Genomic DNA, 13,339 nt, shown 5'->3' on the forward strand with positions numbered 1-13,339 from the left:
TTAGGAGGCTGAGGAGGGAGAATCACTTGAACCTGGGAGGTGGAGCTTGCAGTGAGCTGAGATCATGCCACTGCACTCCAACCCGGGTGACAGAACGAGACCCTGTCTCAAAAAATAAATGAATACATAAAAAAGAATGTTTTTATTCCCCACCCCACCACACACATACACAGACACCAGTGTAGCAGCTATCTACATGAATAAAACACCCTCATAAGAAACAAAAGTCAGGTAAGCTCTCACAGTACCTGATACAGCTGATAATTGAGTGTCACTGTGCACATCCAAGTTCATGGTTTGGTGGGTCAGTTAACACCCATTTCTTGTTGCATGGTAACTTGGTGACCCATGCTTAAGCGTTCACTCTCTACCAAGGCTCAGTAACAGATGAAAAGCTGCTTTTCCAAAAAGACTAGTTATCTCTGAAGGATGATAGAGGTTTGCTACAAAATCCTAAGGGCCTCTGCTGCAATCCACCTATAGGTTTCTGCCAAAGGGACCATACAGGATCTCTAACTGCTGTCGACACTTTAAGCACCATCAGATCCGCTGGACTCTATGGCCCGGGTGGCAGAGCAGCTTCCTGACGGGTGCCAGTGTTTTCTGAAGGAGTGTGTGTGTCTGAGATAAATGAGGGAGATGACTGGGAAAAGTGTGGCTGGGTGAAGGCAGAGAGCTGACTCCACTTATCACACCTACAAACACATGCACACACATGCACACAGTTATCTACACGCATACACACACTCACACATGCATACATTTGCACACACTCACAGAGGCACGTGCACTTGAGCACACACTTACCCACGTCAAGAGAGCCCCAAGTCAACCATGGGCTGGGACGTGTTGGTGTCTCCACCCCACTTATAGGGTCAGAAGCGTTTCCCTACTCAGATTAGGTCAGAAAATTGCCCTGCGAACGACTAGGGGGCCAGAGCCTCTCATCTGGTTTAACTTGTGTCCCTTGTCCCCCTCACAGGGCATGCAATGGGAGTGTAACTGGCTCCTTCAGTACCTGCTGCTCAAACCTCCAGGGGAGCACACAGAAGGGCAGGCTGTGAGGCTCTGACCCCACGGCAGTGTCTAGGGGTGAGTGTTCGCAGCTCCTGAAGCCCCAGTGGGCGAGTGTTACCGTGTGCTCTTTCAGTTCAGCCGTCCGCAGACAGCTTGTGTTAATCGGCTCAGTCAGACCCCCCACCTTATCGCAAGCACAGAGGGCTTTCTGTATCCCAGGCTGCTTGCCTTGGTGTACCAGAATCAGATCACATGTGGGCTCGGAGAACGAGTGCAAGGTTTTCCTGAGCGGTAGAAGCTCTCAGCAGATGGGGGAGCCAGCAGGGAGATGGTTTTCCCTGGAGTCAGGCTATTCAGCAGCCCAGGCGCCCCTCCCACTGCCCTGGCTCCCCTCCCACTGCCCAGGCTCCCCTCCCACTGCCCTGGCTCTCCTCCCACTGCCCTGGCTCCCCTCCCACTGCCCTGGCTCCCCTCCCACTGCCCAGGCTCCCCTCCCACTGCCCTGGCTCCCCTCCCACTGCCCTGGCTCTCCTCCCACTGCCCTGGCCAAACTCCTGTTGTTCTGCTGGTCAGTGGCCTGATGGTGTGCCGGTGCCTGCCAGCGCCTTCCTCTCCACATCCAGCCACCCATGTGTTCCTCCACCGAGGTACTCCTGTCAACGTGCAGCCGTCTGTGTGTCTGCGTGCTAGGGTCTCGGGGGGTTTTCTAGGCACAGGATGGGGGCGTGGCAGCCCAGGGTGGTCTTGGGAAATGCAACATTTGGGCAGGAAATGCTCATCCTCACCTAGGTCTGTGAGGGTGGAGCCTTAGTCAGGGACCACTCCCTCCTCTGACCAGCACTTCCCTTCCCCCTTCTGTATGATTTAAAGGGACTCCACCCTTCCCTTCCCAGCACTTCCTTATCACCGCTTAGAATGGCCGTTATCAAAAAGACAACAAATAACCAGTGGTGGCTAGGACGCAGAGAAAAGGGGACTCTCGTGCACTGTTGAAGGGAACGAGAAGGAGTGTGGTCATTACAGGAAACAGTACGTAGGTTCCTCGTAAAACTAAAAAGAGAACCACCCTACGACCCAGCCATCCCAGTTCTGGGTATAGAGCAAAAGGAAAGGAAGTCAGTATATTGAAAGGATAGCTTCACCCCTGTGTTTATTGCAGCACTATTCACAATAACCAAGATTTGGAAACAACCTAAGTGTCCATGTACAGATGAGTGGACAAGGAAAATGTGGGACATCTACACAATGGAATATTATCCAGTCATTTAAAACAATGAAATCCTGTCCTTTGTGGCAACGTGGATGAGCCTGGAGGACCATTCTATTAAGTGAGACAAGCCAAGCATAGAAAGACATAGCATGTTCTTACTCATCTGGGGGAGTTAAAACAGTCGATCTAAGAAGCAGAGAGCAGAGTTGTGGTAACTAGAGGCTGGGAACGGTGGGGAGAGGGGGAGGGAAAGGCTGGTTAAAGGATACAGAGTTACAGCTAGATGGAGGAAATAAGTTCTTGTATCCTATAGCACTGTAAGGTGACTATAATTAACAATAACTTATTGTATATTTTCTTTTTTTAATTTTATTTTTTATTAGACTTTAAGTTCTAGGGTACATGTGTAGAACGTGCAGGTTTGTTACATAGGTATGCATGTGCCATGTTGGTTTGCTGCACCCATCAACTCGTGATTTACATTAGGTATTTCTCCTAATACTCTCTCTCCCCCAGCCCCCCACCCCCGACAGGCCCCGGTGTGTGATGTTCCCCACCCTGTGTCCATGTGTTCTCATGATTCACCTCCCACATATTAGTGAGAACATGCAGTGTTTGGTTTCCTGTCCTTGCGATAGTTTGCTGAGAATTATGGTTTCCAACTTCATCCATGTCCCTGCAAAGGACATAAACTTATCCTTTTTTATGGCTGCATAGTATTCCATGGTGTGTATGTGCCACATTTTCCTAATCCAGTCTGTCATTGATGGACATTTGGGTTGGTTCCAAGTCTTTGCTATTGTGAATAGTGCCACAGTAAACGTATGTGTGCATGTATCTTTATAGCAGCATGATTTATAATCCTTTGGGTATATACCCAGGAATGGGATGGCTGGGTCAAATGGTATTTCTAGTTCTAGATCCTTAAGGAATCGCCACACTGTCTTCCACAATGGTTGAACTAATTTAGACTCCCACTAACAGTGTAAAAGTGTTCCTATTTCTCCACATCCTCTCCAGCACCTGTTGTTTCCTGACTTTTTAATGATGGTCATTCTAACTGGCATGAGATGGTATTTCATCGTGGTTTTGAGTTTATTGTATATTTTCAAATAGCTAGAACTCCTGGACTCAAGTGATCCGCTTGCCTTGGCCTCCCAGAGTGCTGGGATGAAGTGTGTCTTTTTATTATAACTTTTAATTGACACACAATAATCGTATATATTTGTAGGGTATAGAGTTGATATTGCAACACGTGTATATAATGTAATGGTTATATAAGGGTAATTAACATATCCACCATTTCAAACATTTATCGTTTCTTTGTGTTGAAAACATTCAAAATCCTCTTTTCTAGCTATCTGAAAATACATAATAAACCTTAATGAGTCAATAGGTTGCCGTTGGTGGTGCTTCTCATCATTACGGGGGTTACTCTTTGCTGTCCGTGTTTGTTGAATGGTTCATTTCTTACACACCTAACTGTCCATGCAAGGTAGTTCTTAGTGCTCTCCTGGGAGTCAGACTGAAAAAGAGGATTGTTCCAGCTGTCCCTGCTGCATGACCTCTACTTCTCCAAATATATCATCTGCTTAGGGTCTTGCCCAGCACGGGAGGGTCTAGTGTGAACCTCACACTCACACGTGGGACAGACGCCCATATCTGACCATGTTACAGTGAATCTGTTTCACACAAAAAAGGGAGATGATCCAGTGTGGACCCTGGACCCAGGTCAATGAGCAGAGATATTCCAGCGCCTGTCCCCGCACACAGGGGAGGAGGAACCACAGTTTCCAGCCTCACCCAGAGCCCTGACTCCTTTGTGCCTGTGAGGACCTGGGGTTCCTCTTCTGTGCCACACAGAGGTGGAAATCTCCCCCGCTAATGCGTCCTGGGTGGTCCCAGGCATCAGTGGTCCCTCAGCTCTGGTCTATGATCTGTCTTATGGCACCCTGTCTATTTCAGGAATTTGTTATTTAACTTTTTCTACGTCAGACCGTGACTACATGATTCGGAAATATCGTACGTAGGTTTCTCGGTGTTCAAAGCCAATGTGGGCTCTTGATGGCAGCATCAATGCTCCACGGTGGAGCCCAACATCAGGATCCTCTCCCGTCCTAACCCTCCTGTCTTAACTCGTCTAGAAATTCACCATGGCTGAGGCTGAGCCACTCCCTTGTCCTGGGCACCGCTGCCCTCCACGGCCACTGTGATGAGTGGGGTTCATGACAACAGGCTCCAAACGAGGAAACTGAGGCTCAAGGATGGGATATTACTGCCCAAGGTCACACAGGCAGGGGATGACAATCAGGAACTAAATAAAAGTCATCTCCCAACCAACGTCCGAAATCAGAGCTTAAACCTAATGTAATTGCTCCAAAAACCTCAAACGTGGATTAAGGCACAGAGGATGGCCCAGGAAGTGAGGGGCACTGAGGAGGCAGGAATGACTTAGAGGTTTGTTCTCAGGGATGGGTGGGGGTGGAGGCTGCTGCAAAAAGAAAGGAAGGAAAGAAGGAGGGAAGGAGGGAGGGAGGGAGGAGGGAGAGAGGGAGGGAGAGAGGAAGAGGAAGAAGGAAGGAAGGAGGGAAGGAAGGAAGGAGGGAAGGAAGGAAGGAGGGAAGGAGGGAAGGAAGGAGGGAAGGAAGGAAGGAGGGAAGGAGGGAAGGAAGGAGGGAAGGAAGGAAGGAGGGAAGGAAGGAAAGAGGTGAGGAAGGAAGGAAGGAGGGAAGGAGGGAAGGAAGGAAGGAAGCAGGGAAGGAGGGAAGGAAGGAGGGAAGGAAGGAAGGAGGGAAGGAGGGAAGGAAGGAGGGAAGGAAAGAAGGAAGGAGGGAAGGAAGGAAGGAGGGAAGGAAGGAAGGAAAGAAGGAAGGAGGGAAGGAAGGAAGGAGGGAAAGAAGGAAGGAAAGAAGGAAGGAGGGAAGGAAGGAAGGAGGGAAGGAAGGAAGGAGGGAAGGAATGAAGGAAGGAGGGAAGGAAGGAAGGAAAGAGGGAAGGAGGGAAGGAGGGAAGGAAGGAAGGAAGGAGGGAAGGAATGAAGGAAGGAGGGAAGGAAGGAAGGAAAGAAGGAAGGAGGGAGGGAAGGAAAGAGGGAAGGAGGGAAGGAAGGAAGGAAGGAAGGAAGGAAGGAAGGAAGGAAGGAAGGAGGGAAGGAAGGAAGGAAGGAGGGAAGGAGGGAAGAAAGGAGGGAAGGAAAAAAAAGAGAGAAGGGAAGTTTGGTAGAAAGGAAGGGATTGTTCTTGAAGGGAAAAGAAAGGGACTGTTTGGGAGAAAAGAAACACACACTCCAGGGACAGAAAAACATACGTTTTATTATCTTTATTCCCTGCGTTTCTCCTGTGTGCTCACTGCCACTCACAGCTCAGCCTGGGCTGCACAGCCCGGTGTCAGGTGCGTCTCTGCTGACCTGGGTCTGCCTGCAGCATGGACCTGCATCTTCCCTGAAGCATCTCCAGGGCTGGAGAGACGACTGCCGTGGTAAGGACCCCACGACGCTGAGCTAATGGACGTGCTGAAGGAGGGAGGGAGACCCCATGGGGAGGCTCTGAAGGGAAGAGAAGCCCACGGTCGCCCTCGCCTGAAAGGGGCTGACTGGGGAAGTCACCGGGTCTATTTGCTGCTGTGTCCCGGCCCTCAGTGAGATAAAGATAAATCAGGCAGACGGTGGCCCGGGGATGGGGAGACCCCATTTCTCTCTGAAATGTCTGCAGAGAGCCTGGTGCCCGCCCCCACCTCAGCCCTGGGGAAATGAGAGCCAGGCTCCGGGGGAGGGCAGTTTCTGTTCCTGTGGGCTGAGGATGAGACAACCCCCCCGATAAGAAGGACCCAGCCTCTGAGGGGCCACACCCTGTGTGTCTCTCTGTCCTGCCAGCACCGAGGTCTCATCCATTTGCAAAGCTGAAAGGAGACAGAGGAGACGCCATGACCCCCACCCTCACAGCCTTGCTCTGCTTTGGTGAGATTTGAAGAGGAGAGAGGAAATCCCACAGGCCCTGGCCTATCAAGAGATCCCAGGGCTTTAGGCAGCTCCCAGGGAGGGGAGGACCTGCTCAGGCTTCAGGGGCAAATCTCTCACAGGGAACTCTCTTCCAGGGCTGAGTCTGGGCCCCAGGACCCATGTGCAGGCAGGTGAGTCTGTCCCCAGCTCTTCCAGGTCCCTCCTCCTCACCCTGGACAGCTGGGGATGGAGACAGCAGATCTGGGCAGGGAGCTGGGATGATCTGATGGGTGGGGAAGGTCCTGGGATCCAGGCTTTGATTTCCTTCCAGGGTCCCTCCCCAAACCCACCCTCTGGGCTGAGCCTGGCTCTGTGATCGTCCAGGGGAGCCCCGTGACCATCTGGTGTCAGGGGACCCTGGAGGCCCAGGAGTACCGTCTGCATAAAGAGGGAAGCACAGATCCCTGGGACAGAATGAACCCACTGGAGACAAGGAACAAGGCCAGATACTCCATCCCATCCATGACAGAGCACCATGCAAGGAGATACCACTGTTACTATCTCAGCCATGCAGGCTGGTCAGAGCACAGTGACCCCCTGGAGCTGGTGGTGACAGGTGAGAGGACACTCAGGGGTCCCAGCCCCAGGCTCTGCCCTCAGGAAGGGGGGTCGGCGCTCAGGGGCGTCTCCCTCTCACAACCCAGCCCTGGGGATGCTGCGGGAGGTGGGAGCCCATTAAACACGGTGCCTCCTTCTCTCCTAGGAGTCTACAGCAAACCCACCCTCTCAGCCCTGCCCAGCCCTGTGGTGGCCTCAGGAGGGAATGTGACCCTCCGATGTGGCTCACAGCAGGGATATCAGCATTTTGTTCTGATTGAGGAAGAACACAGGCTCCCCTGGACCCTGGACTCACAGCAGCTCCACAGTGGGTGGTACCAGGCCCTGTTCCCTGTGGGCCCCATGACCACCAGCCACAGGTGGACGTTCAGATGCTATGGATACTACAGGAACACCCCCCAGGTGTGGTCCCACCCCAGTGACCCCCTGGAGATTCTGGCCTCAGGTGAGGGACCACGGCCTTCTCTAATCCACTTTCGGGGCAGCTGACAGGCTTGGGGAGTCCGGCTGGTGACTGACTCTGGAAAGGACCCAGAGTGATGTGTGGACGGACGGGCTGCAGGCGTGAGGGAGACCCCATGGGGAGGCTCTGACATGGGAGGAGGAGGCCTCGGCCACCCTCACCTGGAAGGGGAGGACTCAGGAAGGCACCGGTGTGTTTGCTGTGAGGTCCCGGCTCTCAGGGAGAGGAGGAAGGATCAGGCACAGGGGCCAGGGCTAGGGAGACCCCACTCCTCGGAAATGACTCCAAGGCAGCCCCGGGTGAGAAGGAGGCCCGGGGGTCAGAGACTCAGAGTGAGAGACAGTGAGACCTGCAGGGCCAGGACGGGAGAAGGAACAGGCGTGGGAAGAACCAGCCCTCTGAGTCCCAGCTCCTCTTTCCCTCCAGGCATGTCTAGGAAGCCCTCCCTCCTGATGCTGCAGGGCCCTGTCGTGGCCCCTGGAGAGAATCTGACCCTCCAGTGTCGCTCTGATGTGGACTATGACAGATTCACTCTGCACAAGGTGGGGCAACGTACCTTTCTCCAGCGCCCTGGTCAGCAGCCCCAGGCCGGGATCTCCCAGGCCAACTTCACCCTGGGCCCTGTGAGGGGCTCCCACGGGGGCCAGTACAGATGCTACGGTGCACACAACCTCTCCTCCGAGTGGTCGGCCCCCAGTGACCCCCTGGACATCCTGATAGCAGGTGAGGAGCCCAGCGGGTTCAATCAGGGATCCAGCCTCTGCACAGGCCCTGCTGGGGGAGCCCAGGTGGTGATGGCCGGAATGGAGGGGAAGGAGAGATAGATAGAGACAGGGGATGGGGGGGGAGGGGGACACTCAGAAAAAACAGAGACAGAGACTGAGGGTCCCAGAGAGAGGCCTGGGGAGGTCTCAGCTCAGAACAAGGTGGGGCAGCCCCTCATACATCTGTCTTCTCTCCAGGACAGATCCGTGCCAGACCCTCCCTCTCGGTGCAGTTGTGGCCCACGGTGGTCTCAGGAGAGAAGGTGACATTGCTGTGTCAATCACAAGAGTGGATGGACACTTTCCTTCTGACCAAGGAGGGGGCAGCACATCCCCCACTGCATCTGAGATCAAAGCACGAAGCTCCTATGTACCAGGCTGAATTCCCCATGAGTCCTGTGACGTCAGCCCACGCGGGAACCTATAGGTGCTACGGCTCACGCAGCTCCAACCCCCATCTGCTGTCTCCCCCCAGTGACCCACTGGAGCTCGTGGTCTCAGGTGAGGGCCCTGACCCTGTCCCCTCTGAGCTCAAAGGCTCAGCTTAAGCCTCTTTCCCTCTGTTTTGGTTCTCAGGAGCTGCTGATACGCTCAGCCCATCACAAAACGAGTCTGACTCTGAGACTGATGTGTGAGGAGATGCTCTCAGTTATGGGGCTGGCACAGAGGATTGGGTCCTGTGAAGGGGAGGTGGGTGACCTGGGTGGACATCCAGGGATCCTAGGCTGATTCTGATCCACCTTGACCTCTGTGACTTCTTTGCCCACCATCCCCAGCCTCGCACCCCCAGGATTACACAGTGGAGAATCTCATCCGCATGGGCGTGGCTGGCTTGATCCTGGTGGTCCTCGGGATTCTGTTATTTGAGGCTCGGCATAGCTGGAGAAGCTTCCCAAGATGCAGCCGGGAGGTGAACAACAGAGAGGATAATGGACCTTTCGGAGTTGTGAAGCCTCAGGAACAGATCTGATGATCCCAGGAGATTCTGGAAGAAAATCTAGGGCAATGCTATCTGGACTGTCTGCTGGTCGTTTCTAGAGGAAGGAACCAATGTTTGAGTGCAGGGACATTTTCTGGGGTGATCCATGGAGAACCATTAAAATGTGACACCTTTCCTCTCCATTAATGTTAACTTTCCTTGGTTGGATCCGCTTCTTTTCCCATCCTTAGACATGAGGCTCCCTCCCACACGGCAGTCTTGGGTCCACACCTCTGCACACCTGCGTGCTCTGGTCCATGGCATGTCACACAGTCCTCTTCATTTCTCATTGCGACACTTCCTGGTGTACTTTATTGGGTCCTCATGTCTTCCGTTCAGAGTTCCACACCTGGTTTAGAAGCTAATTCAATGGGAGAAGATCAGATTCCAACCAGGAAAAGATAAATGCACCATGATGCCCTCACCTCCTGTGTGGACCCTACGAGCGCTTCCCTCCTTATCAGATGCTATCTGTGTAGTTTCTCCTGAAATATCACCACTTGGAATCATCACACTGGCATTTTAAGTCACAACCCAAAGGTGTGCTAATTCTGAAAAACACATTTTTTAGACCGGGCGCGGTGGCTCATGCCTGTAATCCCAGCACTTTGGGAGGCCAAGGTAGGTGGGTCACCTGAAGTCAGGAGTTTGAGACCAGCCTGGCCAACATGGTGAAACTCCATCTCTACCAAAAATACAAAAATTAGCCGAGTGTGGTGGCACTTGCCTGTAGTCCCAGCTACTCGGGAGGCCGAGGCAGGAGAATCACTTGAACCCAGGAGGTGGAGGTTGCAATAAGCTGAGATTGTGCCACTGGACTTCAGCCTGGGTGACAGAGCAAGACTCCATCAAAAACAAACAAACATACAAACAAAATCCAATACAAAATGACAATATCAACAGATTCTATGGAAGAATTCTTAAATGATTCTTCCTACCTTCTGGTGGTCAGACATTCCTTGGCTTGAGGCAGCATAATGCCAATTTCTACCTCCCTCTTCACAAGGCTTCCTCCTGTGGGTCTCTGTCTTCACCTGGTATTCTTCTCTCTGGGTATCTTCTCGTCTTCAAACAATAGTATCAGTCAAATAAGATGAGGGCTTATTCTAATTGATTACGATCTCATCTTCTTAACTTGAACGTGTCTGCAAAGACCCTTCTCCAAATATGTTCATGTTTGTAGGTAATCAGGTTGAGAATTTCAACATATCTTTTTGGGGGACAATTCAACTCATAATAGTACCTAAAAGAAAAATACACATAGAGGCCGGGCGTGGTGGCTCAAGCCTGTAATCCCAGCACTTTGGGAGCCCGAGATGGGCAGATCACAAGGTCAGGAGATCGAGACCATCCTGGCTAACATGGTGAAACCCCGTCTCTACTAAAAATACAAAAAACTAGCCGGGCGAGGTGGCGGGCGCCTGTAGTCCCAGCTACTCGGGAGGCTGAGGCAGGAGAATGGCGTAAACCCGGGAAGCGGAGCTTGCAGTGAGCTGAGATCCAGCCACTGCACTCCAGCCTGGGCGACAGAGCGAGACTCCGTCTCAAAAAAAAAAAAAAAAGAAAAATACACATAGAAATCCATTTAACCAAAAAAAGTGAAATACTTATACACTGATAATTTAAAATATTGGTCAAAGAAATTTTCAAAGACCTAAATAAGTGAAAAGTCATCTGAGGATCATAAACGGGAAGGTTTAATATTGTATGGATGCCAGCATTTTTTACGAAATCATCAGAATCTGTGAAACCCCCATTAAAATTTCAATGCCTGGCCGGGCGCAGTGGCTCACGCCTATAATCCGAGCACTTTGGGAGTCCAAGGCGGGCAGATCATGAGGTCAGGAGTTCGAGACCAGCCTGGCCAACATGGTGAAACCCCATCTCTACTAAAAATACAAAAATTAGCCAGGTGTGGTGGTGCACTCCTGTAATCCCAGCTACTCAGGAGGCTGAGGCAGGAGAATCGCTTGAACCTGGAGGCAGAGGTTGTGGTGAGACGAGATTGCTCCATTTCACTCCAGCCTGGGCAACAGAGCAAGATTTCATCAAAAAAAAAAAAAAAAAAATTCAGTGCCTTTTTTTAAGAAATGGAAAATTCATGTGGAATTGCAAATTACATAGAATAGCAATTTTTTTTTAAAAAGTACAAAGTTGTAGATCTCACTCTTCTCAATTTCAGAATTTATTAAAAGCTACAACAATGAGATCTATCTGGTATTGGCATGAGAATAGACACACAGGTACATGGAATAGAATGGAAAGACAAGAAAAAAAATCTATCTACATGATCAATTGACTTTTATCAAGGCTGCCAATATCATTCAACTGGAAAAAATGGCCCGTTCCACACATGGTGTTAGGAAAATGGGATATTTACAAGAAAAATGATGAAACTGGACCCTTAGACTAAACACAAAGTTAAAATGAATTGAAATTACAGCTAAAACTATAAACATGGGGGTAAATCTTCACAGCCTTGGACTTGACAATCACTTTTTAAATATAGCACTAGCAGCATAAACAACAAGAGAAAAAAGATGAATCAATGAGACTTTACCAAAATTTAACATTTTTGTGCACCAAAAGACACTATCAACAGAGTGAAAAATGGCCTACAAAACTGGAAAAACACTGCAAATTATATATGCAATAAGGATCTATTCTATCCACCAGAATATACAAAGAATATCTTCAACAACATCGAGAACAACAAACGGCCAATTAGAAAATAGTCAGAGTGCCGACACAGGTATTTCTGCACAGAAGGTGTACAGTGTACAACAAGCACATGAAGAGATGTTTCAGTGTCATTAGTCATTAGAGAAATGCAAACAAACCACAGTGAGATACCACCTCACACCTACTAGGATGGTCATATTTCAAAAACAGAAAATAAAAAGTGTTGTTGATGATGCAGAGGAATTGGGAGTCTCATACATTGCAGGTGTGAAAATTAAATGGTCCAGCCACTGTGGAAAGTGGCTCATCAGTTCCTTGCAGAACTGAACCCATGATTAAATACATGCTAATCAGTACATGTAATGCGTCATATCAACTGAATGAAAGACCAAAATCACATGATCATCACAATAGATGCATTAAAAAGCATTTGATAAGATTCGACATCCCTTCATAATAAAAACTTTGGACACACTGGATACAGAAGGAATGTACATCAACACAATAAAGGTCACATATGACAAACAAACAGCTGACATTTATCCTGAGTGGGGAAAAGCTGAAAGTCTTTCCTCTAAGGACTGGACCAAGACAAGGGTGCCCACTTTCACCACTATTATTCAACCTCTACTGAAGTCCTAGCCAGAGCAATTAGGCAAGAGAAATAAATAAAAGGCATCCAAATTGGAAAGAAGAAAGTCAAATGGGTCCTGTTTGCAGATGATATAATTTTTTTTTCTACTTTAAGTTCTGGGATACATGTGCTGAACGTGCAGATTGGTTACATGTGCCATGGTGGCTTGCTGCCCCTATCAACCCATCATCTAGGTTTTAAGACCTGCATGCATTACATATTTGTCCTAATGCTCTCCCTCCCCTCTCCCCCTACTCCCTAACAGGCCCAGTGTGTGATGTTCCCCTCCCTGTGTCCATGTGTTCTCATTGTTCAACTCCCACTTATAAGTTAAAACAGGCAGTACTTGGTTTTCTGTTCTTGTGTTAGTTTGCTGAGGATGATGGTTTCCAGCTTCATCCATGTCTCTGCAAAGGACAGGAACTCATCATTTTTTATGACTGTATAGTATTCCATGGTGTATATGTGCCACATTTTCTTCACCCAGTCTATCATTGATGGGCATTTGGATTGATTCCAAGTCTTTGCTACTATAAATAGTGCTGCAGTAAATATATGTGTGCATGTGTTTTCATAGTAGAATGATTTATAATCCTTTGAGTATATACCCAGTAATGGGATTGCTAGGTCAAATGGTGTTTCTAGTTCTAGATCCTTGAGAAATCGCCACATTGTCTTCCACAATGGTTGAACTAATTTACAGTCCCACCAACAGTGTAAAAGCATTCCTATTTCTCAGCATCCTGGCCAACATATGTTGTTTCCAGATTTTTCAGTGATCGCCATTCTAACTGGCATGAGATGGTATCTCATTGTGCTTTAAATTTGCATTACAAAAACTTAAAGACTCCACCAGAAAACTCTTAGAACTGACAAATTTAGTAACGTTGCAGGATACAAAATCAACATACAAAAATTAGCAGCTTTTTCAGCTACACCAATAATAGTCTAGCTGAAAAGAAGTCAGGAAAGCAATCCCATTTACAACAGCCAGCAAAAATTACCTGGGAATAAATTAAACCAAGGAGGTGAAAA

The 13,339-nt window shown here is 49.4% G+C and overlaps 1 protein-coding gene across 1 annotated transcript; it reads left to right on the forward strand.

Annotated features, from left to right (window-relative positions):
- The first annotated feature begins 1,597 nt into the window (after nt 1–1,597).
- On the forward strand, nt 1,598–9,077 carry LOC105497314 (leukocyte immunoglobulin-like receptor subfamily A member 6). The gene is made up of 9 exons (XM_024797641.2): nt 1,598–1,664; nt 5,650–5,704; nt 6,099–6,182; nt 6,320–6,355; nt 6,464–6,780; nt 6,928–7,227; nt 7,672–7,968; nt 8,208–8,510; nt 8,786–9,077. Exons 1-9 carry the CDS (start codon nt 1,598–1,600, stop codon nt 8,977–8,979), a joined length of 1,653 nt encoding a protein of 550 aa, XP_024653409.2. The 3' UTR covers nt 8,980–9,077.
- The last annotated feature ends 4,262 nt before the right edge of the window (nt 9,078–13,339 follow it).

This window comes from Macaca nemestrina, chromosome 20 (assembly GCF_043159975.1).
Source record: "Macaca nemestrina isolate mMacNem1 chromosome 20, mMacNem.hap1, whole genome shotgun sequence".
Lineage (NCBI taxonomy): Eukaryota > Metazoa > Chordata > Mammalia > Primates > Cercopithecidae > Macaca > Macaca nemestrina.

What these genes read in the sequence shown, in the direction of transcription:
- LOC105497314 (XM_024797641.2), top strand. Translation starts at nt 1,598, where the DNA reads ATGGTGTGCCGGTGCCTGCCAGCGCCTTCCTCTCCACATCCAGCCACC. An exon ending in CCATGTGTTCCTCCACCGAG is followed by an intron (nt 1,665 to 5,649) that starts GTACTCCTGTCA and finishes GTCTGCCTGCAG; the next exon opens with CATGGACCTGCATCTTCCCT. An exon ending in CTGGAGAGACGACTGCCGTG is followed by an intron (nt 5,705 to 6,098) that starts GTAAGGACCCCA and finishes CTGTCCTGCCAG; the next exon opens with CACCGAGGTCTCATCCATTT.